Raw genomic sequence first — 24,624 nt, 5'->3', positions numbered from 1 at the left:
AAGGCAGAGATCATGCTTTAGAGCAGTGGTCGTCAACCATCGGGTCCCGGACCGGGCCTTCAATCACTTAGTACCGGGCCACCACTCCTCCTCCTGCTCCTTTCCCCGCCACTTGCGAGCCGCTCTTGCCAGCGCCCAACTCTTTTCCGGAGAGAGGAGGCGGTCTCAGAAGTGGCTGGTGCTGGTGCTGGTGTTGCTGCTGGAGGGGCGGGGGCAAGGTGAGCATGGCGCTGGAGGCAGCTGCCTCCCCCTCTCCAAAGCGGGAGACTCACTTTGCTCTGTGGCTGCGTTCTTTGCCGCTTGCAAGCCGCTCTTGCCAGTGCCCAACTATTCTCCAGAGAGAGGAAGCAGGCGCAGAAGTGGCTGGTGCTGCTGCTGGAGGGGTGGCGGCGGGGTGAGCATGGTGCTGGAGGCAGCCGCCTCCCCCTCTCCGTAGCGGGATATGTGCTTTGCTCTGCGACTGCGTTCTTCACACCCACCCCAGATCCCCAGCAGGGAAGCCTAGTCCACCCTCCCCTCTCCCGGAGAGCTGCTGGCTGCCAGGGGTTGCTGCTTGCCATGAATCTGCCCTGTGCTGCACAGTTGGGAGCAGCGGCCCTGGGGGCTTGATGCAACTGTCCTGCTGGCGGGAGAGGGATTGGAGATCTTGGGCATGGAAGAAAATGTGGTTGCCACATGTGCAGTGAGAGCTGCCAGGGATCTGGAAAGGACAAGGCAAGGGGAACCAGCTCTCCACTTTGCGCCACACAGGGCATGGCCATCATACAAGACAAACTAACCTGCCTCAGAATACTTGTGAATTCTGAACCACTCCAGGAGCCCCTGACTTAGCCTTGACTGACAGGAATTCGACCCGTGCTGGTTGCTCCCCTTGAGTGGCTAAAGTTCAAGTGTCACTTGTTGAATTGCATGCCCTTTTTAAAGTCACAGAGCCAGTTTGGGGGAGGGGGGACAGACAGTGAATGTGTATGTTTTTAAAAGCAAACCTCAAAACTTCCTAACTTTATTCCAGTGTTTTGTCACATTCAATGACAGGATTCTATAGGCATGAATGAATGAGCTCAATTCCACATGAAAGAAGTCATTGATGTGAAAAGGAGCATGTTAGGTGTTCAATACTGAGGTGTCCCTGCAGTTTTTGTTGTTGTTGTTTCCTATTTAACTGGTTCATGGGGTAAGATCCTGAACTTCAGGATATGACTTGTTTTTGTGGCGTATCTGTATCTTATTTTGAAGGGATGTTTAAATGTTACCATAGCAACCAGAGCCAGAGAGCGTTAGGGCAGTGGTCGAGAGGAGAGGACTACCCCCCCTGCCAAGCCTCAGTAAAATTGTCAAGCGTTAACCGGTCCCCGGTGATAAAAAGGTTGAGGACCACTGCTTTAGAGTAAGACATAATACATTCACAATTTCTCATGGCAAGATATAAAAAATTTGCAACTGGTTCAATTATATCAGGGTTCTGGAATGTCAAAAGAAACTGAATCTTACGATTGTAAGCCGTGACTTATTCAGGTAGTAAAAAGTTCCAGCAACTTTATTCCAGGTAGAGCCACAAGTGCTGGGGAAATTTAGTATTCTTTCCATCAGGAACACTTCCCTGAACAAAGTCACCTTTTCCCAAAGATTGCAATGTACTTCTTATCATTAAATCACAGGTGCTGGATGGTTCCTTGATAAGGTCATCATCAAGTTTCAAGAAGGAGGAGAAGAAGCAACAATCCTGTTTCCTTGTGATAGGTATATAATTAAAAGGTTACTTCCCCAATGAGTTTCCACTGAGTTTTTTTAGAAGCTGATTAGTGTTCCTTATATGTAAACTGCCACGAGCCAGTATCCCTGGGAATGGCTGTATATAAATACAATCTTTTACAATTAATAAATAATAAATAATTATTGATAGAATTCAGACTAACTTTTTTGAAAGATAATTTGCCTATAACTACATCACTAGTGATCTTTCCCTGCAGTTGGCTTCTGTAACAGAGGTAAGTTCCACACCTAAACATTTGCAGGGCAGTCCTAAGAACACTGTCCTGGGAGTATCCTTGTTGAATGGACTGAAGGAGGTTTCTGAGTAGACCTGCTTACGATTGCTGTGCTAGTCTGGAGCAAGTGGGGGCTTATAAATAATCATGGGGGAGGGAAACTCCCTCCCTTCCATCTTTGCCAGTTCTTTCCCTGTGCCCTTAACAGTACCATTGGACTTCCACTTCTTGTCATCATCTGCATTTCCCCTTCTTTCTTACCTTCTCCTTCTGTTCAATATTTTTTTTTCGTCCAGTTTCTGAACCCGCTGCCTGTGATTTTTCATTTGGAGATTTGTTGTTAAGTCCCCACATTATTTTCAAAAGTAGGGATTGTTTTCCCCAACCTAACTGGGTTTCTTTGAGTTTGCAAAATTCTGCATGTAACTGCACCTGCTATACACTTGTACAAGAGTTCCTTGAGCTAAGATATAGTTGCAGGTGTTATAGATATGGTTGGTGAATCCAGTGCATCTTCCACTAACTTTGTTGTGATGTCTATGTTATACCAGTGTAGAATTTACTTAGTATCCTGAACTGCTGAGAGAGAACATCAGCAGAGAGAATGTAAAACATTGTTCTGCACTGTCTCTATGTTTCTATGGTGACAAAATGTTTAACCATTCCAGATGCTTTTCTGAGCAACATAAAGTCACAAGCCTTCACTACTAGCTTTTGTATTGTGGAGCATTTCACCACCCCAAACAGATAAAGAATCATATTCTTGTTGCTTTCTGCTTTCTTTTTTTGTCTGTTATTTAATTGTATACTTGTCTGTTACTGAATTGAATTCCCGGTTGTGTAGCTAGCTACTGGCACATTTTTCTCTTTCAGCACCATTTTGGTAAGGTTTGAATAGTACTGATATCAATTAAGAAATCTGCTGAGACAGGAAACTTTTACGAAACTTTTCAAGCCCAAAATTTATCTGATTAAAATTAGATCTCTCGTTATCCCATTTTTGATTATCTTGATTGTCTAAATGTGCTGCATCTCTTTCAAGTTGCATCAGCATATGTAAATATTTGATTAAATATTCTGCATTAATCTACTGATATTTAGATAAATGAGCCTATACTCTTTCAGTTTCAAGCATTGCTTAAAATGATCCTGTTGCACTGGCAACCATATTATTTATAAAACAAGGGGCAAAGCCCGTTGCATCCAAGAATACAACATGTGCTAGGCCAGGGGTAGTCAAACTGCAGCCCTCCAGATGTCCATGGACTACAATTCCCAGGAGCCCCTGCCAGCATTCGCTGGCAGGGGCTCCTGGGAATTGTAGTCCATGGACATCTGAAGGGCCACAGTTTGACTACCCCTGTGCTAGGCCATTGGTGTGGGAGAATGGAGTGGAGCAGTGTTCTTTGCATGACTATAAATGTTAGCATGGGAGTTTTGTGCTAATTGTGGTGGCCTGTGTGTGATTTAGTGTGTGTGCATGGACAGATGGACACCTATGCACATTGTGCATTGAGTTCCTTGCTAGTTCAAGTTCCCCGAAAGCATGCAGAGTTACCCTTGCTTATGGTTCTGAAAAAATATCTAACTTGACAACTGATACTTAAAAACTTTATTTAAAAGGGGGAAATAATATAGGGTTTCATGATATTAAGACTAATTACTATCTGTCTTCCCTGTAATTACTATCTTTGTACAATGGAAGATGGCTAGATGAGTACCATGATGATGGGAAGACAGAGAGAGAACTAATTGCCAGAAGTAAGTACTGAAAATAAATCGCTTGTATTATAATTATATTCTAAGCATCCTAATTAAACTTAAGAATACAGAAATTTCTCAAGATTAAGATTGTTTTTTATCTTTACTTTAGAAAATAATTATGAATCAAAGGCATGCACTAAAGGTAAGTCAAACCCTATGTTGTCTTCTTGTAATGTTGAATTTGCTACTCAGATTTAGACTTAATTTGGGTCTTAAGTACATAAATAAGAGAGAAGTTAGTGCCTGTGCCAAACAATCATTCATGCTAAGTGTGTGATAACATGGAAAATGCAGACAAATTGGCTGATAATGATCTGTAGAAGGAGCACATAGATGAGTAAAGAAAAGGTTTTCTCACTAAACATTCTTGGTTTCCTTCCAGTCTTTATTATTCTGTTCTAAAATGAGTCGGGGTTCCTCTGAGACTGTTTTGTTTATCCCAGCATTACTGTCATGTAATAAATGGGGACAGCTTCTCTAGCAAGCAAGTTGAAACCCACACTGCAAAGTGACAGTGAAAGCAATTGTGGGTCAGAGTTCATCAGAATATCCCCAAGAGTATCCCGAAATAATAGCAACTGCAGCTGCACAGATACCAACAGCTTAGTTTAAAGTCATTTTCTTCTGTTGGAACCTGTGGGTTGTGGAAGGTCCTCTGAGCCTTTCCATCTAGTCAGCTAAACATCTTCCTCTTCTGCTGTTGCCACAATATCCCTTTCTTCTGCTTAGATGCCAGAGTTTCTTTCCCAAAGGGTTTCTTTATGTTATTGAATAGCTGAGAAAGAAGTCAGTGACAACCTGTTTGGCTGTTGATTTGATTCTTTTTATAGTATAGCTTCAGTCTTGTATATGTAATGCCACCCAAAGAAAGTCATGGGTCCCCATGAGAGAACCCTACAATCAAGATAATCAAAAATGGGATAAGGCAAGAACCCTACTTTGCATATCACTGGTGTCTTCCACACAGGGACAGGACTTTGTGGTTTCCCTGTTGCTGGTTCAGCTCAACAGCAGTGGGGCTTTCACATGGTTGGTTTCCCTGCAAGTTCCCTGCTCCGATCCCTGGCCACCCTCTTTCCCCTGGGCCACAAGGGCTTTTGCAATATTTTTTTTAAAAATCAGCACAAGAATATTCTAATACTGGGTTCTCTGAATCCCCAGCTTTCATTAAAAATAAATCTTTTCTACCTTCATTTCTGAAGATGTGCCTTCTTTATATCTCTGCAAGAGAATGTGTTAGATACCTACTTTAAAAAAATTAAAGGTGAGGATACAGAGAACCTACTACAAGTATCATTATAATGGTATATGGATATCCTAATATTCTAGGGCAGATTGTTTTAAGCCCCTCTCACACGGAGAGGAAATGGCTGCTATGAGGACAACATGGTCAGGGCAAATACCTGCCATGCGGGGCAAGAAATGTAAATGTACCCACGCACACAGCAGCCATGTGGGTTTTATTGCAAACTTTCTCAAAACTTTGGAATAAAGCAGGCTTGGGAAAGATCATAGACATTCCCCATAGGTGTATAAACGCATTATAGTATTGTGGGGAAGTGGGAGAATAAAGATTCAACTTGCAGCACGGCAGTGTACACCTTAAGTGAAAGTTAATCTTTTCCAACCGGCTTCAATCACTAAGTAAACAATCAAAACATATTGTGCCCCTTTCTGAGAAAGGATGCTGTGAAGAAATGATATTGCATGTAGCTATTTCCAGACAATATTAATGGAAAGAATAGGAAGAAATTCAACACAGGACAACTTAAAGTATGAGAGATAAGGGTAGTCTTCATCCCATAGACAGGGTTTAAACATTTTCCCAGTTATAGAAGTAAGAACTAGAAGAAAAGAAATTAGATGCAGGCCAGGAGGCATCTGAACCAGATATTAGATTGATAGAAGACTTTATGAGAGAAGACTTTGGGTCTGTATTGGAAAAGATGGTCTCACTCAGCAGATCTGAATCTCCCATAATATATCTGTCTCCTATCCTGACAGGATTTGTGTGATGGGTTGGGCGCTTTGGTGTCCGAAGCAGCTGTTCACACCTGAAGCAGCCAGCGCCACAGCGTGGGGGGGGGAGGAGAGGCACGGTCGGCGGCGCATCAGTTGGCACACATACGCAGGTATGGAGCTCTGTGCCTGCATGTGTGCGCTGACCAGTGCACCACCACCTACACGTCCCCTCCCCCCTGCGCCACAGTGCTGGCTGCTTCAGCCACGAACGGCCGCTTCGGCGCCCAACCCTAGCAACTCAAAGTACAAAATGGGGGGTGGCAAAAATCAAGAGAGCCAAGAGTCTCACACTATTAAATTGGATGTTATTAGTTTTGGGCTTGATTTCAAGTAAACCGATACAGGGATGGATGTTACATACAGCAAATGTCCTTCTGCTAATGAGTCATCTCTGAAGTCCTATGGTCACATCCCCCCCCCCCGGAATCTTTCTTGGAGTTTTTCTTAAACATTCTGAGTGCTATAGCATTAAACTAATGCAACACTTGTGTGCTGTAGCATCATCACTGGCTCCACTGACTCAATGGAGTCCAGGCATCTCAATGGTGCTGCTATAGCAGATTTAGTGCTATAGAGTAGCGATCCCCAACCTGTGGGCAGCGGACCATATGTGGTCCTTCGACTAATTGGAAGTGGGCCCTGAAGGACGCCTTCTCTCCCCCCCCCCCCCCAGCCCTTTACAACACACTTCATTGTTGTGGCGTGTCTGTATCTTATTTTGAAGGGATGTTTAAACATTACCATAGTGATCAGAGAGCGCTAGGGCAGTGGTTGAGAGTAGACGAGTAAACTACCCCCCCCCCACGGGGCCTCAGTAAAAGGTGTTGAGTGGTCCCCGGCGTTGAGTGGTCCCCGGTGATAAAAAGGTTGGGGACCACTGCTATAGAGCTCAACTTAGAATGTTTTTTTAAAAGTCCATGGAAGATTACATGGGAGGGGAAAGCAGCATTGTAGGAAACACTATGGGCATTTTAAACAGCATACTACTGCAATTCAGAAGTGCTACAAAGGGGTAGAAAATGGAGGAAAGCAGTTTCCCTCAAAATTGGGTCAACCGCTCTTTGCCAACCCAACCCAAGCAGATTTGTATGAACAGGTAAATAAGATCTGCTAGCAGCTGGTTACTAAAACAGGTCTGTCTGAAATGACAGAAAAAAATCCATTAGCAACCCATTACTAAAACCGAATACAGAGGCAGTTTGAAAATGGCCAGTAAAAGGTTGAGGAGGAACTATCGGGGGGGGGGGGACCACACACACAAACAGGGCTGTTAAAAATAGAAACTTGACTTCATAAATTTCTTTGAGTTTCTTAAACATACGCTTGCATTCTTTTAAATGTTTTATTAATTAAAAACTATGGAAATGGCAGCTTACAAGAATGTATACTGTTTGTCTCCACCAATTCATAGCCCTTTGTTGAGTTGTTGCTGGAATATTATCTGTGAGTGGAGAGCGGGTCACCTCAAAAGTGCTGTGGATCTGTGCTGCACTGCTGAAATGTAAAGTCACAGAAATATCAACAGAACCTTCACATTTTCTTCCTTTAGTGTTATAAATAGGATTTTTCTTGTTTACTTTTATTCAACAGGACAATGGAAAGTGCTGGCTAGAACTGCTCAAGATTCCCCAGAGCCACAGCAGTGCAGGAGAACCCTTGTGATTTATGGGTCAAAGGGCAAAAGTGATGATCTTCTGCTTTCTTCACAAAACTCAGGCGATGTGTATTTCCGACCAGGAGCGACTGATGAATTCCTTGTAAGTCACAGCCATGCGGTGCAGCATGGAGATTGCAATGACATCTTGATAGAGCCAAAGGATATATGAGACATCTTGCCGCAGTAGTTACAAATGCCATTGCTATTTACAGCAATAGGTTGATGGTACTTTAGATTTTCTTCTGTCGCTTTCCCTTGTTCTTTTTCTATAAATATATTTTGAAGATGACTTCAAGATGGAAGGGAATAAATAACTAAAACATTGTGTTTTCAGCACACAGCCTATAATAAGGGCTAATTTTGAGACACATTTATTCAGAAAGGGGGGACAGGGGAAGAAGCAACCTGGACATAGTTAGAAGCAGACTTAAATGATTTATTTATTTATTTTTATTCAGACGGGTAACTATGTTGGTGCAAAGCAACATAACAAAGTTTGAGTCCAGTGGCACCTTTAAGACCATCAAAGTTTAATTCTAGGTATAAGCTTTCATATCCTTGCATTCTTCATTTACACACTTCATGTACCCTTTATTTCATTTTGGTTATGCCTTTTCTGTTTAACACAAACTTTTCATTGTTGATGAATTTTGAGTCCTGCTTTGCATTTTTGCCTTGTTTTCATCCAAATCCTGAATACCAGCAAGGGCAGTGCAATAGCCATCCTCTCCCCATTTTTAAAGATAGAGAATTACTTGTCATTCCTGACTGAGAGCACAGAGACTGCTCAGGAAGTGTCTTAGCCCTGGTGGGAGTGGAACAATTCTGTGGTTTTACTTTGTCCACAAGGGCCAAGCCAAGGGGAGTTTGGTAGCCAAACTAGGCCAAAGCATAGGCAATTTTTTAAAAAATACATTCCGTGTAAACCCTCCACAATCCACATGCATGGGCTGGGCTGGGCAACGACAAGCAGCTACCAGTCTTTTGAGTTTGTTATCAGTAGTATACATGAAACCATGATCTATATGCCAGACATAAACTAGATCAGTCCAGGGAAAGTAAACTCGGGGCCGCTGCCATCAAATAGAAAGAAGTACACAAAATCAAACCTCAATAATTTCAGCATGTTGACTCAGAGTTTGGAGATGGAACCTGGATATCTCATGGAATTAGAATTTATCTCCTGATGACAAAGATCTTTTCTTGTATTAAAAATGGCTACTTTGGAAGGTAGAGGACAGTATAGCACTATACCTCATTGAGGTCCCTCCCCTCCCCAAATCTGGTTGCCAGTAACCTGAAGAAAAAATGTGCCTTCCCTTTAATAGGGGCTTAATATGGTGAAGAAAGTGAAGAGGAAATAAAGAGCCTGTTGATGCGGGTGAAAGAGGAGAGTGCAAAAGCTGGCTTGAAACTCAACATCAAGAAAACAAAGATCATGGCATCTGGCCCTCTCAATTCCTGGCAAATAGATGGGGAAGAAATGGAGATAGTGACAGATTTTATTTTCCTGGGCTCCAAGATCACTGCAGATGGGGACTGCAGCAAAGAAATTAAAAGACGCTTGCTCCTGGGGAGGAAAGCTATGGCAAATCTAGACAGCATCCTAAAAAGCAGAGACATCACCCTGCCAACAAAAGTGCGTCTAGTCAAGGCTATGGGATTCCCAGTTGTAATGTATGGCTGCGAAAGTTGGACCATAAGGAAGGCCGAGCGCCAAAGAATTGAGGCTTTTGAACTCTGGTGCTGGAGAAGACTCTTGCGAGTCCCTTGGACTGCAAGGCGAACAAACCGGTCAGTCCTAGAGGAGATCAGCCCTGACTGCTCCTTAGAAGGCCAGATCCTGAAGATGAAACTCAAATACTTTGGCCACCTCATGAGAAGGAAGGACTCCCTGGAGAAGAGCCTAATGCTGGGAGTGATTGAGGGCAAAAGAAGGAGACGTCAGAGAATGAGGTGGCTGGATGGAGTCATTGAAGCAGTAGGTGCAAACTTAAATGGACTCCGGGGAATGGTAGAGGACAGGAAGGCCTGGAGGATCATTGTCCATGGGGTCGCGATGGGTCGGACACGACTTTGCACCTAACAACAACAACAAATGTGGTGAAATGAGCATGGCATGGGGTAATATGGTGAACCTTTGCATTATATGGAGGTAAATGATATCCAATTAAGCCTCTATTAAGGGGGAAATACAGATCACTGGCAGCCCTATCTCCAGGAATTTCCCAACATGGAGTTAGCAACCTTATATCACTAACATAAATAAACAGAGCTGTTTTTAACCCCCCTTTTCACTACTCGAAGGAGTTCCAAAGTGATTTACAAACACCTTTTGCTTTCTCTCCCCACAACAGACAGCCTGGGAGGTAGGTGAGACTGAGTGAGCCCTAAGAGAACTGATCTGCAAGAACAGCCCTAATAGAACCGTGACTATCCAGAGGCCACTCAGCTGACTGCATGAGGAAGAATGGGAAATCAAACCGAGTTCTCCAGATTAGAGGCTGCCACTCTTAACTACTATACCACACAGCAGCCCCCTATAAAGAGTGATATACAAGCTATGTTTAACTTTCTCTGAACTCTGCCCATTATTGTATTTTGCCCCTGGCTCAGTCCAGGAACTTGAAGGAAGAGACAGGATCCTCTTCTTAAACTTATACTTCTGGAAATGGCATATGAGAGACTTTTGGAAGTCCAAAAATAAACAGAATATTTTATTCAACAAAGAGGGAGAATGATCAGGTGGGATCAGGGGTAAAAAGGTGAATTAATAAGTCTGAGGTAACAGTAATTTCAGAAAACTCCAGTTCACAGCAATAAACAAAACAGGGATCACTTCACTCTTAAACTGGGAAAGGAATTTGTTCTCTACACTAGAATTTCTGCCCATGTGTCTGGCCCAGATAGGAGTCCTCAGTGGCCCTCGCACTCCTCCTTGCCACCTTCCCAGTCCTTAGTCAGTATTAAATTGAATTCTCTTCAGCAGTCATTTCCCCATTCTTTTTTCTTAATTGATGCTATCCAATGAAATCCATTTGAGTAGCCTGTCACTCAAAGGCTCTCTGCTGGCATTGAGAGGCATTAACCCTTCACACTCAGTCATGTATTTATACGTATTTATACAACACTTAAACGTTTTTATAGCACAGTCCATCATGCCAGGTTTTATGGAGCTGTCTGTGTCTTTGTGGCTGGGTTGCTGAATAGTCATATAATTCTTTACTGCTAGAGGAATCTGGCACATTGTTTTCTTATTATTTTTGATTGACTGCTTCACCTGTATTAGAAGAAGCCTTTCTTGCATATCTTCATATTTGGGGCATTGAAGTAGAAAATACAGCTGAGTTTGTTGCTCTTGTGGTGAATTTTCAGAAAACGGAGCAATTTAATTCAAGTCCCATCTGACCTTTATAAGATACACAGAATAGAATCTGCTACAGCAGAGGCCTGTTGGAAAGAATTCAATAATTTAATTTCAATAATAGAGCAGTAGGCTGGTAGAAAAGGCAGCTTTTCAGACTCTTTGTAATTGTTTTGCCCTCAGTTATATTACAACATGCATATACAACATTCAGTATAGTGGGACATTCCTGTAACTGCATGTTTAAGTGAATCTGTGTACTTCTGACTAGAGTAATAGTAATACTCGTACTTAGCTTTTATGGAGTGTTCTAAGGACGGACATTCTCAGCAAATTTCACAAAGAAGAAGAAGAAGAAGAAGAGTTGGTTCTTATATGCCGCTTTTCCCTACCCGAAGGAGGCTCAAAGCGGCTTACAGTCGCCTTCCCATTCCTCTCCCCACAACAGACACCCTGTGGGGTGGGTGAGGCTGAGAGAGCCCTGATATCACTGCTCGATCAGAACAGTTTTATCAGTGCCGTGGCGAGCCCAAGGTCACCCAGCTGGCTGCATGTGGGGGAGCGCAGAATCGAACCCGGCATGCCAGATTAGAAGTCCGCACTCCTAACCACTACACCAAACTGGCTCTCGGTGCCAGTTTGGTGTAGCTCGGTGAAGCAGCCTGGTAGACTTATCCTCATATTACACATTTGGAGGAAGGAGGTGAGTTAAAGGCTGACTTATTTATTTACTTGGTTTAGTCCAAACAAATTGATTAATGAATGTATAGACTGTATTTCACGCTGCAACTCAAGGTAGTTTACATATAGTGTTAATAAATGCAATGAAATAGGAATAGGAATGCCATCGGGCTAGTGGCCCCAGACTCCATCCCTGCATTGGTAGAGTCTGACAGCTAGCTTCCAGTTGTTTGCTAGATATATTGATCTCTGCCCAGTCTGCCTGCTCGGTCACATACTTTGCTACTGTAGTTTTGTAGCAAATTGGAAATAATAGGCATGCAGCAGAATAAGGAGGAGATGGGATGTACTATACAATTTTAGATTTCAGGGGAGGGTTGTTTTTGGTTTTTGTCTGCTGGAAATTTTTGCACAGGGAGGGAGTAAAAATGTGGCATCCAGACATTTCTCAATATTGACACCTCATTCTACTGCACAGATAGACTAGGCTTTGGTTAGTTTGCTGTGGATAAAGTTGGGTAAGTAACCTGTCTGAAAACATTTCTGCCTACCCACTTTTTGTCTGTCATATAGGCCCAGCTCTGTAAGACAAAAAGCGTATCTGTTGAACTGGCATTTTGATTCTCCCAACCTACACTTGTGGGAAAAGAGACATCCCCTTTCAAAAGTTCTGCACTTTATATTTTTCTCTCCCACCCCCACCTGCAGTACTAAACAGAATATTCTGTGGTGCACAAAGTCGCACCTGAAATTTAAGAAAAATGGGGATTATACAAAAAAAAGTTGGGAGCTATTCTGCTGCAAAAGTATTCAAGTGACATTAAGTTTCAGTTGCCTTCGTAATACCTCATTGCTGAGACTGTTTAAATGATCATAGCCTTTTTATTTCATGAGTTCACCTATTTCCATTTGAGGCAATACAACTGGTTGCCATGGGAATGGCTGTGTGATGTTGCAATTAACAGAAGATTGCAAGTTCAGCAAAGCAATAAGCAGGAACAGAGCAGCAGCAGAGCTCCTGGTTCTATACAATAGGGGTTAGCAAGGATTCAAGTCGATAACACAGTGCTATGTACACAAATTGAATTTCCTGGAAACAGCAGGTCTCATTTTGATCCCCGTCTTTGATTCTAATTAGTCTCATGCATATTTAGGCAACACACATAATTGTCCCTGTCCAACAACTTTACAGCTCAAAGGAGGCTTCGTTGCACAAACAGCTTTTCACACAAGCAGGAGTTGCCTGGCTCTCATCTGTGCATATGAGGGTGCACCACATGTACCATGACAATGCATTTTGCTGGCGTGGAGTTCCTTGTCACTGAAGAACAGGACTGTGATCTAAGCCTACCAATTTATAAATAAGAATAGATTCAAGTGGGTAGCCATGTTGGTCTGAAGTAGCGCAACAAAAATCAGTCCTTTCGAGTTCAGTTGTAGTTCACAAAAACATTGGAGATATAAAACTGTCCATGTTCATAATTAATGACAGACACTTTCACAGTTGTGTAAAGAGATAATTAAAGGAGACTAGTTGCTGGTCCCATCCGTCTCCACCCAAGTGTGGAAGCATCCCTGCAAGTGACAAACTGTGCTGGTAGGTATATGGCTTAATTTGGATATTATGACAAAGTTTACTAATTTGCCGTAATTTGCTTTTGCCATATCTCTACAGTTATGATGGCTGTTCATTTAGTCTGAGGAAGAGTACATGCACTTGAAAGCTCACCCCTTGAATAAATCTTTGTTTAACTTATAAATAAGTTCCATTGAAACAGGTGGGAACTCCCCTGTGGGTGTGGTTAGGACTGGGGTGAAATATAGCAGGTGATGCACATTTTGAGCAAGTGTATATGCCAGCTCAGTGTAGGAACATCATTCCAATCAGGACAGACAATGATGCTAGATTTCAAGCTATCATTCTACGTGTCCTTTATGATCTTACTTCTATGAGAGAGACAAGTCTCTCCCCCCACCCACCCCACCACCTTCCGCCCACAGTAGCCTTTTTCTAGCAGGCTGGATTTCAAGCTCTTTTCAGGGAATAAGCAGCAGCAATTCCAGACAATGTGTCGTTATGTAACCAGCACTTAGGAGGACTGTTGCCATGTTAATCCCAGACATAGCAGTTATTGCAGCTGCCTTTACAGATCAGATTTATTAGTCGATAAAAACATTTTAGCTTTACGGAGGTTTCCTTTAGTTGAAGCCTGCACAGTTTCTTGGAAGTATGCCCCAATAAGCTTCTTTCCGAATCAACATGCCTAGGTTCCAGCTCCAAAGGGAAACTGATTATGCTTGCTGTATACAGAAGAGATAAGCCTCAAGCCTCTTCAAGTTAACAGGTTAGTTGAGATAACTATGGGAGCTAGCCAGTGTAGGGGGAAACAGGCAAGGATTGGTTGTCTGGCATCGCTGCAGATATGGGGATAGTTTCAGAGGGCAGCCCTGTCGGTCTTCAGCGGAAGGGCCAATATCAAGTCCAGCAGCACCTTAAAGACCAACAAGATTTTCAGACTATGAACTTTCAGGAGTTAAAGTCCCCTGTGTCAGATATAAATTCCCATCAGGGGAGCATTACAAAGTTGGGTCAATCTGTGACTGCCTCACAGAGGGCATGCTGGTGGCTGCACACTATTTTAAACACTGTGCTACATATGGGGCTGACAGGAGTTAGAGGACTAAAATAGTTTATTTGACGTTCCAAAGAAGGAGATTAAATTGTGAAATAATGGACAGATTAAAATATAGATAATTAACACATTTGTGTAGATCTTCAGAAACTTAATGAAAGAAAAAAAAATAACTTTTAAAAAATGCTTAGATAAAGAAAGGAAGAGGATGGAGTATCTGTTAATTAGATAATTAAAAAATTGAAAGAAGTGTTGGTTAAAGTCAAGTTTTAGAATCATACAGTTCAAAGAAGCTGGCATCTACATGCTCCTCCCCAACACAGATAACTTGCTCAACTATAGTAGCATTTATAACAGTAGTTGTAATTTATAAGGGCAGTTTTATTTCCCTGCTGCTCCATATTAGAGGTAGCAGTTTTCAGAAGTACATACATAAAAATCACACTTTCATTTTGGATTCTTTAATCTGGAATTGCATATTGAAATTGGGATACTGGGGAATAGTCCATTCTGTAGCCATCCTATCAGTGTGTCTTAAATTATTCAACTCATTGAAGTGATTTATCCATGTGAAGTGATTCTTGCTATGCATGTTGAATTTTACAGATGATTCCCATTGTTATATTTTAATTTGGTCTGCTTAGGCCCCTTGTTCTAACAGTTCGTTTTCATGGCACAGCAGCCAATCAGATGGAACACCGAGCAGCACTTCCAACAGGAGGTGGAGGAGCATGGATATAAACAACATATTTTGGAAAGCGGGTTAATAAATATAAATAAATAAATATATTGATTTATACAAGTAAATATAGATAAATATATAAATAAATAAGTTGATCCCAGCACTAGACATGAAAGCTTACATTAGGCATATGCCTTTGGTCAGGAAAATAATTGTCATTATCTAGGATCACAGTAGGGGGCGGGGTCTAGTAAAGGTGCCATTAATGTGAGGGGACTGTCTTCCAACTACTAGAATGTAGGAAACACCTGCTCAGTTAATAAGAAGAGGTCTGAAAAAAGATTTGTGATTAGACAGCATTTTTTTCTTCTTGTTATGAGAATACTCTAAGGTACTTGTTGCTGTGGTTTTGCTATATCATTCTTGAATTTCAAAATGTTGGTACCATGGTGGTGGTGGAGAACTATAAGCATGTGCTGTCACACTGAGTAAAGAAAAGTTTTATCCTCACCATTGCAAATTAAGAAGTGCTATACAATAGGCTGTAGCATTCTTGGAAACAGTGGCTGTTAGATCTGTAAACCGCTCGGGGAGCAGTATAAATAAAATAGTAAGGCTAGGGGGGGTGGGCTGAGTCCAGGATATGAAACCGGGGCAACGGACTGACAAGAATTCCAGCCAGTTGGGTGAGGGGCCAATTGGAAGGTGCAAAGCACCTTCCAATTGGGTCCTCACCAGAACAGACCAGAGTTCCATTGCACCTCCTGACCTATCCACCCAGCCCAGCCAGGGGCAATCTGGAGACATCGCTGCCAGTACAACAGGCTTGGTCCCTAGTATGATATAAATGGCATCCCACAGAATCTGTGACAAGAAAAAATGTAGCCAATGTTACAGACCAAAAGACTTTGCAAAAAACCTTCATGATTTATTTATTTATTTAATTTTTAAAAATTTATTTATAATTTAATTTATACCCTGCCCCTCCCAACAAAATCAGCCTAAGGTAGCTTACAAAAAGATAAAAGATAAATTACAACAATTTCCATTAAAAACCCTCAATCCCCAATATATTTATCAAATAGCCATCACCTAGAAATGTGGAAGGGGGTATCTGGTCAGTTGTCCATCAGGAGATAGTGTTGCATGTCATCCGCATATTGATGGTACCCAAGCCCAAGAGCAGCTGGGCAAAAGGGTGCATAAATAATGTTAATGTTAAATAAAGTGAGGAGAGAACCGCTCCCTGTGGCACCCTGCATTGGAAGTAGCTGAGATGCAATTGATTGTCCCCAATTGCAACTCTGTGTCCTTAACCATGGAGAAAGGAGGTAACCCACTGATGGAAACCGGATTGATATGGGTCAAGGACCAGTGCTTCATCCAAGTATGCTAACAACTGGTCTGCAATAAGAAGTCAAAAATAGAAATCAAAATGGCATAAATGCAATAAAGTCTTCTCTTATTAAATGAATATATTTCTAATTTTCAACTTATCAGTATCCATAAATTCCAGATATGGGCAACCAGAATGGGATCCCAGGTATGCTTATCTTGCTCTCAGTATCTTCCTCAGTGACTGCCAGTCAATATCTGAACAACTGGTCTGTGGCTGTACGCTCTATCACCTCTCGTAATCCTGGGAGATTTTCAGGCCCCACTTGAAGTGACAGCTTTTTTTTCTTTTTTTAATAAACAGTATTGTTTTACAAACGGACATACACTCATTCTGCATTACACGTATTCATCCTAAACAGAAATTTCTTGAAGAGAAAGGAATTCTGCTCTGTACCTTGAGTTTTCTTGCCTGCCAATGCTTTCCCCTGTCATTTCAACAGATGAGTAAACCATCAGCACACAAACATATTCTGTTTAGTTTGCAGCATGACTAGCTGTTTCCCTGATATATTAGTTGTCAGTATGCAAGGAGCTATTTTAAACAAAAGAAGTCAGCTTGGTGTAGTGGTTAGGAGTGTGGACTTCTAATCTGGCAAGGCAGGTTTGATTCTGCGCTCCCCCACATACTGAACAAGCAGCAATATCAGGGCTTTCTCAGCATCACCTACCTCACAGGGTGTCTGTAATGGAGAGAGGGAAAGGGATTGCAAGCCCCTTTGAGACTCCTTCTGGTAGAGAAAAGAGGCATATAAGAACCAACTTCTTCTTCTTCTTCATATAAGACTGCTGCACAGTCAGAAAAGGATAACAGCGCAACCATTATGTGTGCTCCTTCCCACCTAAGATACAAGACAAGAAAGGAACTGTTCTGTCTTTTTTGTCCATGTTGATTACAAAGAAGGAGAAAAGTAATTAGGAGTGATTTCCCCCAAATCTTCTAATCTTCTAATCTAAGTGTTGTTCACTATCTGTTCTTTCACCACCTACACAAATAGAAAAACCCTGATAGAAGGTGAGCACTGAGAGACATTACATTGATTTTCTTGACATTTTAACAATCCACAGCAACCAAAAATTGACATTCATAATTTCAGCAGCAAGGTCACAACAAAGCCTCCAGACCCAGAATCAGGCCATCTTTAATACAGAAAGACTTGGTATGGCTGTAAAAATAAGGAACAAATATTATTTAATAAGCACTAAAACAAACTGAGTTGTATCCAACCAGTTTACTCGCAGGAGGGCATTTTGGGCTGGAATAAGACACGACACACCAATGTTGGGATAAACAAGGCCACAGCTTTTCTAACCTCCCCACGGGAGGGTTGGCGCAGCATGGGAGAGGGAGCCTGACCTAGCAGTCAGCAGACTGCACCACAACGTGCAGAGTCCAGAGGCGCCCTGGGGACCCGCAGCATTCCCAGCCAGGAGAGCAGATCCCCTTGCCTACTGAAGTCCACCCTAAGGGAAGCGACCTATGCGGGGGAGCCAGTGGGTGTCCACCTCATTTGGCTGTCCCCAGGGCACCTGGCAAAACGAGCTCCTGGCCTCCCAGCTAGGTAAGCTGCACTCGTTTACATGCCACCTCTTACCAAGGTCCCAAACCCCAGGAAGTCCGATTGCACACGAGACTCCCTGCCAACAGGCTCCATCCCATGCAAACCCGCAACTGTGATGAAAAATTAACGGAGAACATCCACCTTAAACATTGACATAGGGTGGGAGGGAGGGAAGCTGCTCCATGGTGTCCTGGAGAAGAGGCTGGGACCTGCACACGTGGCGCTTTTATAGGCGCCACAGTCCCGCCTTTCTTTTTTTACGCTAGCACGCAGCCCTCCAGGGCTGCTGGGGCAGTCGCGTCCGCCTCCAACCAGCCCTCCGCAGCGTCAACCAGCAGCTGCGGTGAGTCTTTGACGCACATTTTTTCACTGAATTTTACCAGATCGCTCCCCTTAGTACAGTTTCTGTCCCTCATGGCTTTTGTACATCTAGATCCCATGCCCTCTATGGACCTTGGAGGGTGGTCAAAGTGGCCCACAGCTTAATTTTTTCTCTATTAGTATAATTGGTTGCAGCCAGCACCATATTGTAAAAGACTGTAATTGTCCTGAGCCTTTAAATATGCTGACATCTGTCATTGTGAGATACGCATGCCTTAATTTCATTTCCAGTGAGGAAGTAGTTCCTATCACTAGCTATTTAATGAAGGCATTCCTAATTAGAATAGGGAAAGGGGGTAGGCTTGCCAATATTTTAAATTCTATTATGCATACTTGACTACTGAGGGCCGATGTCCCATGATGCCCAGTGCTTTGTGTTCTTATGATGCACCCTTTCTTGCTATTTGGTGCCAGCTTAAGAATTTACTGTTCTTGTTGTCAATAACTAAAAGAGGCTCCATTTTGCTTTTTTTCTCTTTGGATCTTAAATATTTGGCGAAGTTAAATTTTTATGTCCATTGTTTTAACATGATATTGAATTTTTAAAAAAATGATCTTAGGTAAACAAGAAATTATCCAAATAAGGAACATTAAACAATAGACAAGTTTTTTCTGTGAATGAGGAGTTCTTTCTTGACAGCCCATTATTTCATCCTCTGTCCCTTTTTTTGCAGGTTGAGCCTGCAGATGTTGGTGATGTATACAAAATTCGGGTCGCTTGTGATGATTTGTCAGATTTTAAGGGCTGGCATTTGAAGTCTTTGCAGATAGAAGAGCTGAGCACTAATCAGGAGGTGAACTTTGACTGCGACTGCTGGTTTTCTGTTCACCAAGAACACCAAGAGTTGGTGAAAGAATTCCCTGCAGTGAAAGAGAACCAGAAACCTTTACCAGGTAAAAATAGCAGAGAAGTCAGGAACAATGTGAACTTGCCTTTGAAAAAGAATCAGCCAGTGCAGCAAAACCAACTGTTTGTTAAAAGCCCTCTGTGCTAGATAGGCCACAGTAGCTCTAAAGCAATGCCTTAAAAAGACTGAAAAGACCTCTTAATTAAATAAGAAATGGTGTCTAACTATCTCTGTATTCCCTGCATAACTGTATATGTAAGCCATAAAGTTATAATTGTACCAGTTAAAAATAAAGTACATAATTTGGAATAATGGAAGCCATTTTTGGTAGATTGAACACTGGATTCTTCTGCTTATCTAAGCTTGAGTTGCTGAAAGGATTATTAGAAGTTGTTTCCCAGTATAATAAAAAATATTTATTTCTCAAGGTGCTTCAAAATGTTTTATAGTTCAAATCCACTGAGTTTATGTACTTAGTGGGCATTGTGAACTCCAAATCCTCATAAAGTACACAGACTGTAAAATTTCATTGTTGTATTATAAAATAACAAGTAGATGCCTTGCAAGGGCTTGTGGGAGGCATGCCATCTCCCTCAACTACGTTTTTCCTTCCCTGAAAGCCCTAATAGCTTCCTTGTTAGCTACCCCCTGTCTTCAGTTTCCCCTCCCACTAGCAGCCTCTCCCTGGGAGAACTTGGACACAGTTGTTCCATGCTAGCTGCTGGGCTAGGCCCAGTGGTGTAGTATAGGAACCTGCATGAGCAGGTCATCTAGTCCAACCCCCTGCTCAATGCAGGATCAGTCCTAAGCATCCTAAAGCAGTGGTCCACAACCTTTTCCAGGCTGCGGACCGGCGACGGCGGGAAGGGAGATCGCCCGGCCGCTCATGAGCGCATGCAAGGCCGGGTCGTGCATGCGCGTTTGCGCCATGCACGACCACAAACGCGCATTCGCTGCACTCCCACGCATGTGCGTATGCGTGGCCTGGTCGTGCATGTGCGTTTGCGGCCACGCATGGCGCAAATGCACGTGCGCAGCCGGGCAGTCGCCCTCCCCACCACCGCCGGTCCACAGCCTGGAAAAGGTTGTGGACCACTGCTTTAGGATGCTTAGGACTGATCCTGCGTTGAGCAGGGGGTTGGACTAGATAGCCTGTATGGCCCCTTCCAACTCTATGATTCTATGATTCTAGAGGTCAACAGATGCAAATCATTCATTTTGCTGTGTCTCAGCCTTGCCTAAACACAGCAGTTGGGGAAGGGGATCGGATTCTTGACCTGTATCAACTGTGAGTAAAATCACCAACCTCCAGGTGGCATCTGGAGGTCTTCCACTATTAAAATTGCTCTCCATCTGGTCATGATCAGTTCCCCTGGAGAAAGTGAACGTTTTGGATGGATGGGCTTTCCCTTTCACCCTCCCCAAGTTACATCCCCCAAATCGCCAAGTATTTCCTAACCCAGAGCTGGAAGACGTATTTCCACCCCACCCCAAATTTTTGTTTTTCTGTGTCCAAGCAGCAGCTGATAGTAAACATTCTAGGGCTGAAATAGTCAAAAATAGTCATCTTCGAATACCTGGTCTGTATCATCACAGGGTCCCAGAAAAGTTTCCTTAGCAGGAGGTCAGAAGATAACTCCCAAATGATGAATGTTTACTAAGAATCAGTTTAAGATCCTCTTGCTACAGCTAGCTTATTGGTGCTGAATGGTACAAACAGCTTACAAATATTTGAGCAGTGAATGAACACCTTGTCAATAATCAGCACCCTCATTAGAAGCAACAAACAGGCTTATACAGGTGAGCCAAACTGCCAGGTGTTCAAGAATCCCTAATCCCAATTAACAACCCCAAAGGAACTCTTTTTATAGATAAATTGGCAGACCTTCTAAGAGCTCAAGGGAATTTGAGGGAGAACTGGGGTTGATAAAAACACACACATCATATGCTCAGCTTTTTCTGAGAAATATTTTTTAGCAAACCTGGGATGTATGTATAAATTAATCCTTCTCTGGATGGAAAGCCCCATTTTATGGCTGTACTGGTGAATAATATGGAGCCACCACTTGAAGCTGGATTATATAATTGAAAACTATTTCATTTGAATATTTTCTTTTCTTGGGAGACAAATTATTTTATCGTGGGTCAAAGCATTGAAATAGAATGTATTTCCTCCCAGTTATACAATTTTATAGCTTACACAGCATGTACAGTATTCATGAGTCTTTTTATCCCATTACAGTGCATAAATATATCATCTGTGTACACACTGGAGATCGCTGGGGGTCAGAAACCTTTGCAAACCTCTATATAACACTTTATGGTGAAAGGGGAGATACAGGTGTTAGGCAACTGCAAAACTCTCTGGCAGCAGAAGAAAAATATCAAAGAAACAAGGTAAAATAAAGAAAAAATCTTTTGAAAACAATGAAATGTGTCGCAAACAAAATCCAGTGGCATCTTAAAGAATAACAATGCCCTTTTCTTTTAATTTTTAAAATCTTGCCCAGTTCCCTCCTCAATGAAGCCCCATGTACCTCATGGCTTCTTGCCTGCACAGGTCCCAATCCATTCCCAATATAGCCCTTTTAGGGATCCAAGCAGGTGCTGAGGGAAAAGAGAAGACAGGAAAAATCTAACTCTAACAACAGAAAATTTGCAGAATGTAACCCACTTTATTCACATTTCCCCAGATATTGTGGTGGTAATGGACATAATATGCCAGGAATCAGTTTTATCTGACATCACTGACGGGCTGTACAGAGACATCTATTGTTTTTCCCTCTCTTTTTGCAAATTGGACAGAATAGGCCTTCTACCTCTTACATTATTATTCTGTCCATCTTCCAAGGAAGTTAGGCATACATGGTCGTTCCTTCCTCCATTTTACATTCACAACAACCCCAAGAGTTAGGTTAGATTAAAATAAGAAAATATGACCGGCTAGACTAGAGATACCTAGTAACCTTCATGGCTAAATAGTGATTTTTACCCTGCTATATTCACTTGTAGTCAAACCACAGTCTATTAAAAAGGTAACTACTGCTACCCTGACTCTAGCAGGAAATTTACTCAGGTAGGAAATAATGTTTTCCTGAAATGGCAGGGCTGCAAGAGGAGAAAGGAAACCAGGGCATTTTTAGGTCTGTAGAAAGATCTGTCTTATCTGTTCATGGTTTCAGTTTCTAGATTTAAGTATCCACAGTTTTGGCCATGTTGAAATTTAGCTACTGATTTTTTCCCCCCTTCAGGTGGATTCCTTTATGGTGGAGGCTGTATCCTTGGGCCATTTGAAAAAGATAGTTGTGGGACATGATGGAGAAGGATATGGAGCTGGGATATATCTGAAAATGATAACAGTGAAGAAATCTGAGAACTCAGATAAAGAATGGCTCTTCCCATGCTGGAGCTGGCTGGATACTCACATAGGAATCTGTGACACTGTTTGTGACATTAAAACTATAGGTGAGTTCTGTTCTAAGAAAATCTACTGATGAGTTGTGATATGTATGCATGCACCCATCCTAACTTCCTACCTTGCCTACACTGGACTGGGCAGCCCTGAGATGCCATATATAATGATTGGGGCTATTCCCTCCAGAAAGAAACAGGCAGATCACCAACCTAATCTAAATCCAACAACCCAATTTTTAAAAATCCAGGGTACAAAAATTAACCCTAGAAAATACAAAGTAACGAACACACCCAGAAGGTAGTCAGTCCTGAAAAAGACAGAATTAAACACTAAACATGCAAAGCCCAGACAAAAATGCGGGAGTAGCAACAACAGGGGGCCCAAGGGGGCCAGAGATCCCAAGAATAAGGGGAAGAGGCAGATATGGCAGTAGGAGGAGGTGGGACAAGAGAATAGACCTGCACATCTCTCAATGGACTAGTCAACAACTGGCATGAGCGAATGCTGACCAACATTGATAAGATAGCTCCCAAACATCCTCTCTCCCCCTGTCCCAAGCGGGCTCTCTGGTATACAGAGGAGCTCTGCAAGAGGAAATGGGAACTGAGATTACTTGAGCAAGTATGGAGGAAGACTTGCAATGAAGTGTCAAAAACATCTTATAGAATGTATATGAAAGCCTATAAAGTGGTGGTAAAGTCAGTAAAATGTGATTTTTTTACTAAACTTCCATCATGTCTGTGAACTTGCACCCAGCACAATTATTCAGGATAGTTTGGTCACTCACTGCCCTGGTGGAAGGGCACCAAAATAATAGTGGATCAGAAATTAGCTGTGAGGCATTTTTTAGTTACTTCATGGACAAATTCTCAACACTCCGCCATGACCTCCCTCCAGCCTTGGACCAATAAAGTGAACTGGAGATCCTGTGGCCGCCTCTGGAGGAAACACAGAGTGACTTCAGATGACTCACACTGACTGAAATGGACAGGATGCTAAAATCAGCACAGCCGACCACATGCCCTTTAGACCCCTGCCCATCATGGCTACTTAAAACAACTGATGCAAGAATAGGAGCCCCCCTCCAGGATATAACCCCTCCCTCTCAATGGGATAATTTCCAGAGAGGCTAAAAGCCACTTTCACAGTGGTACAGCCACTGCTGAAAAGACCGTCTTTAGACCCACAAGAGCCTGCCAATTATCAACCTATCTTGCATTTTCTGGGGAAAATGGTGGAAAGGCTTGTGGTGGACGTATTATCAGCATTCCTGGATGAAGAGTCAATCCTAGACCCATCCCCGTCAGGCTTCCAGCCTGACCATGGGGTAGAAACAATGCCGGTTGCCCTAATGGATGACCTCCATCGCAAGTTGGACTGAGGTGGGTCAGCGCTGCTTGTGCTAGTACACCTCACAGCAACATTTGACATAGTCGACCATGAGCTTCTAGCTCACTGCATCGCCGATGCTGGGATATGGGGGACAGCCCTCCAATGGCTGATATCCTTCCTCCAGGGTTGCGGACAGAGACAATTGGAAAGAGACAATCAAACCACTACAAACTCACATTTGTAGTTCCACAAGGGGCAGTCCTTTCTCCAGTCCTAGTTAACATCTTCATGGGCCCTCTTGCCCAGCTGGTGTGGAGTTTCAGGCTTGGGTGCCATCAATATGCAGATGACATCCAGCTCTTCCTCCTGATGGATGGCTGCCCTCTTTCACCTCCAGAATCCCTAGCCAGATGTTTGGAAGCAGTGTCAGGATGGATCTGAAGCTGAACCCTTCAAAGACAGCTGTCCTATGGGTGGGTAGTAAAGATCCAAGCGAGGATGGGCTGCCTGGATGGGCTGCAACTATCAAATACCCACTCCGCCAGGAACTTGGGTGTGATCCTGGATGCCTCCCTCTCCATGGATCATGAGAAGTGCCGCTGGTGTTCTGCCACCTTCGCCAAGCCAAACTTGAGCCCTGAGGGGAGGACAGTGTATAAATATAATAAATAAAAATAAAATAAATATTTTCATGGCAGGATTCTGGTGCTTCATCACACGCCCCTTGATCCCTAACTACATAGTTATAAGACAGAAAAAACTTTACCTGTTGAATTTCCCCCCTCTCATAACATTGTAAATAGCACAGAAGCCCTGCCAGAGAAGATGCATATGAGCCCTTTTAGTCAGGGCTGTTTAAAGATTGCAGTGCTAATGTGCAATTGTAACCGAATAATTCAG

The 24,624-nt window shown here is 42.8% G+C and overlaps 1 protein-coding gene across 2 annotated transcripts in view; it reads left to right on the top strand.

The window, feature by feature from the left end:
- The window catches only part of RP1 (RP1 axonemal microtubule associated), a 221,343-nt gene that overhangs the window by 131,800 nt on the left and 64,919 nt on the right, over positions 1 to 24,624 (top strand). For both annotated transcript variants that reach the window (XM_077352406.1, XM_077352407.1), the window contains exons 29-35: positions 1,659 to 1,740; positions 3,694 to 3,749; positions 3,862 to 3,894; positions 7,365 to 7,531; positions 18,804 to 19,023; positions 21,220 to 21,374; positions 22,229 to 22,442. In XM_077352406.1, coding sequence (XP_077208521.1) covers positions 1,659 to 1,740; positions 3,694 to 3,749; positions 3,862 to 3,894; positions 7,365 to 7,531; positions 18,804 to 19,023; positions 21,220 to 21,374; positions 22,229 to 22,442 — 927 coding nt within the window. The remainder of the gene's footprint in view (positions 1 to 1,658; positions 1,741 to 3,693; positions 3,750 to 3,861; positions 3,895 to 7,364; positions 7,532 to 18,803; positions 19,024 to 21,219; positions 21,375 to 22,228; positions 22,443 to 24,624) is intronic.

This window comes from Paroedura picta, chromosome 9 (assembly GCF_049243985.1).
Source record: "Paroedura picta isolate Pp20150507F chromosome 9, Ppicta_v3.0, whole genome shotgun sequence".
NCBI lineage: Eukaryota > Metazoa > Chordata > Lepidosauria > Squamata > Gekkonidae > Paroedura > Paroedura picta.
This window is presented reverse-complemented; position numbering and strand designations above follow the sequence as displayed.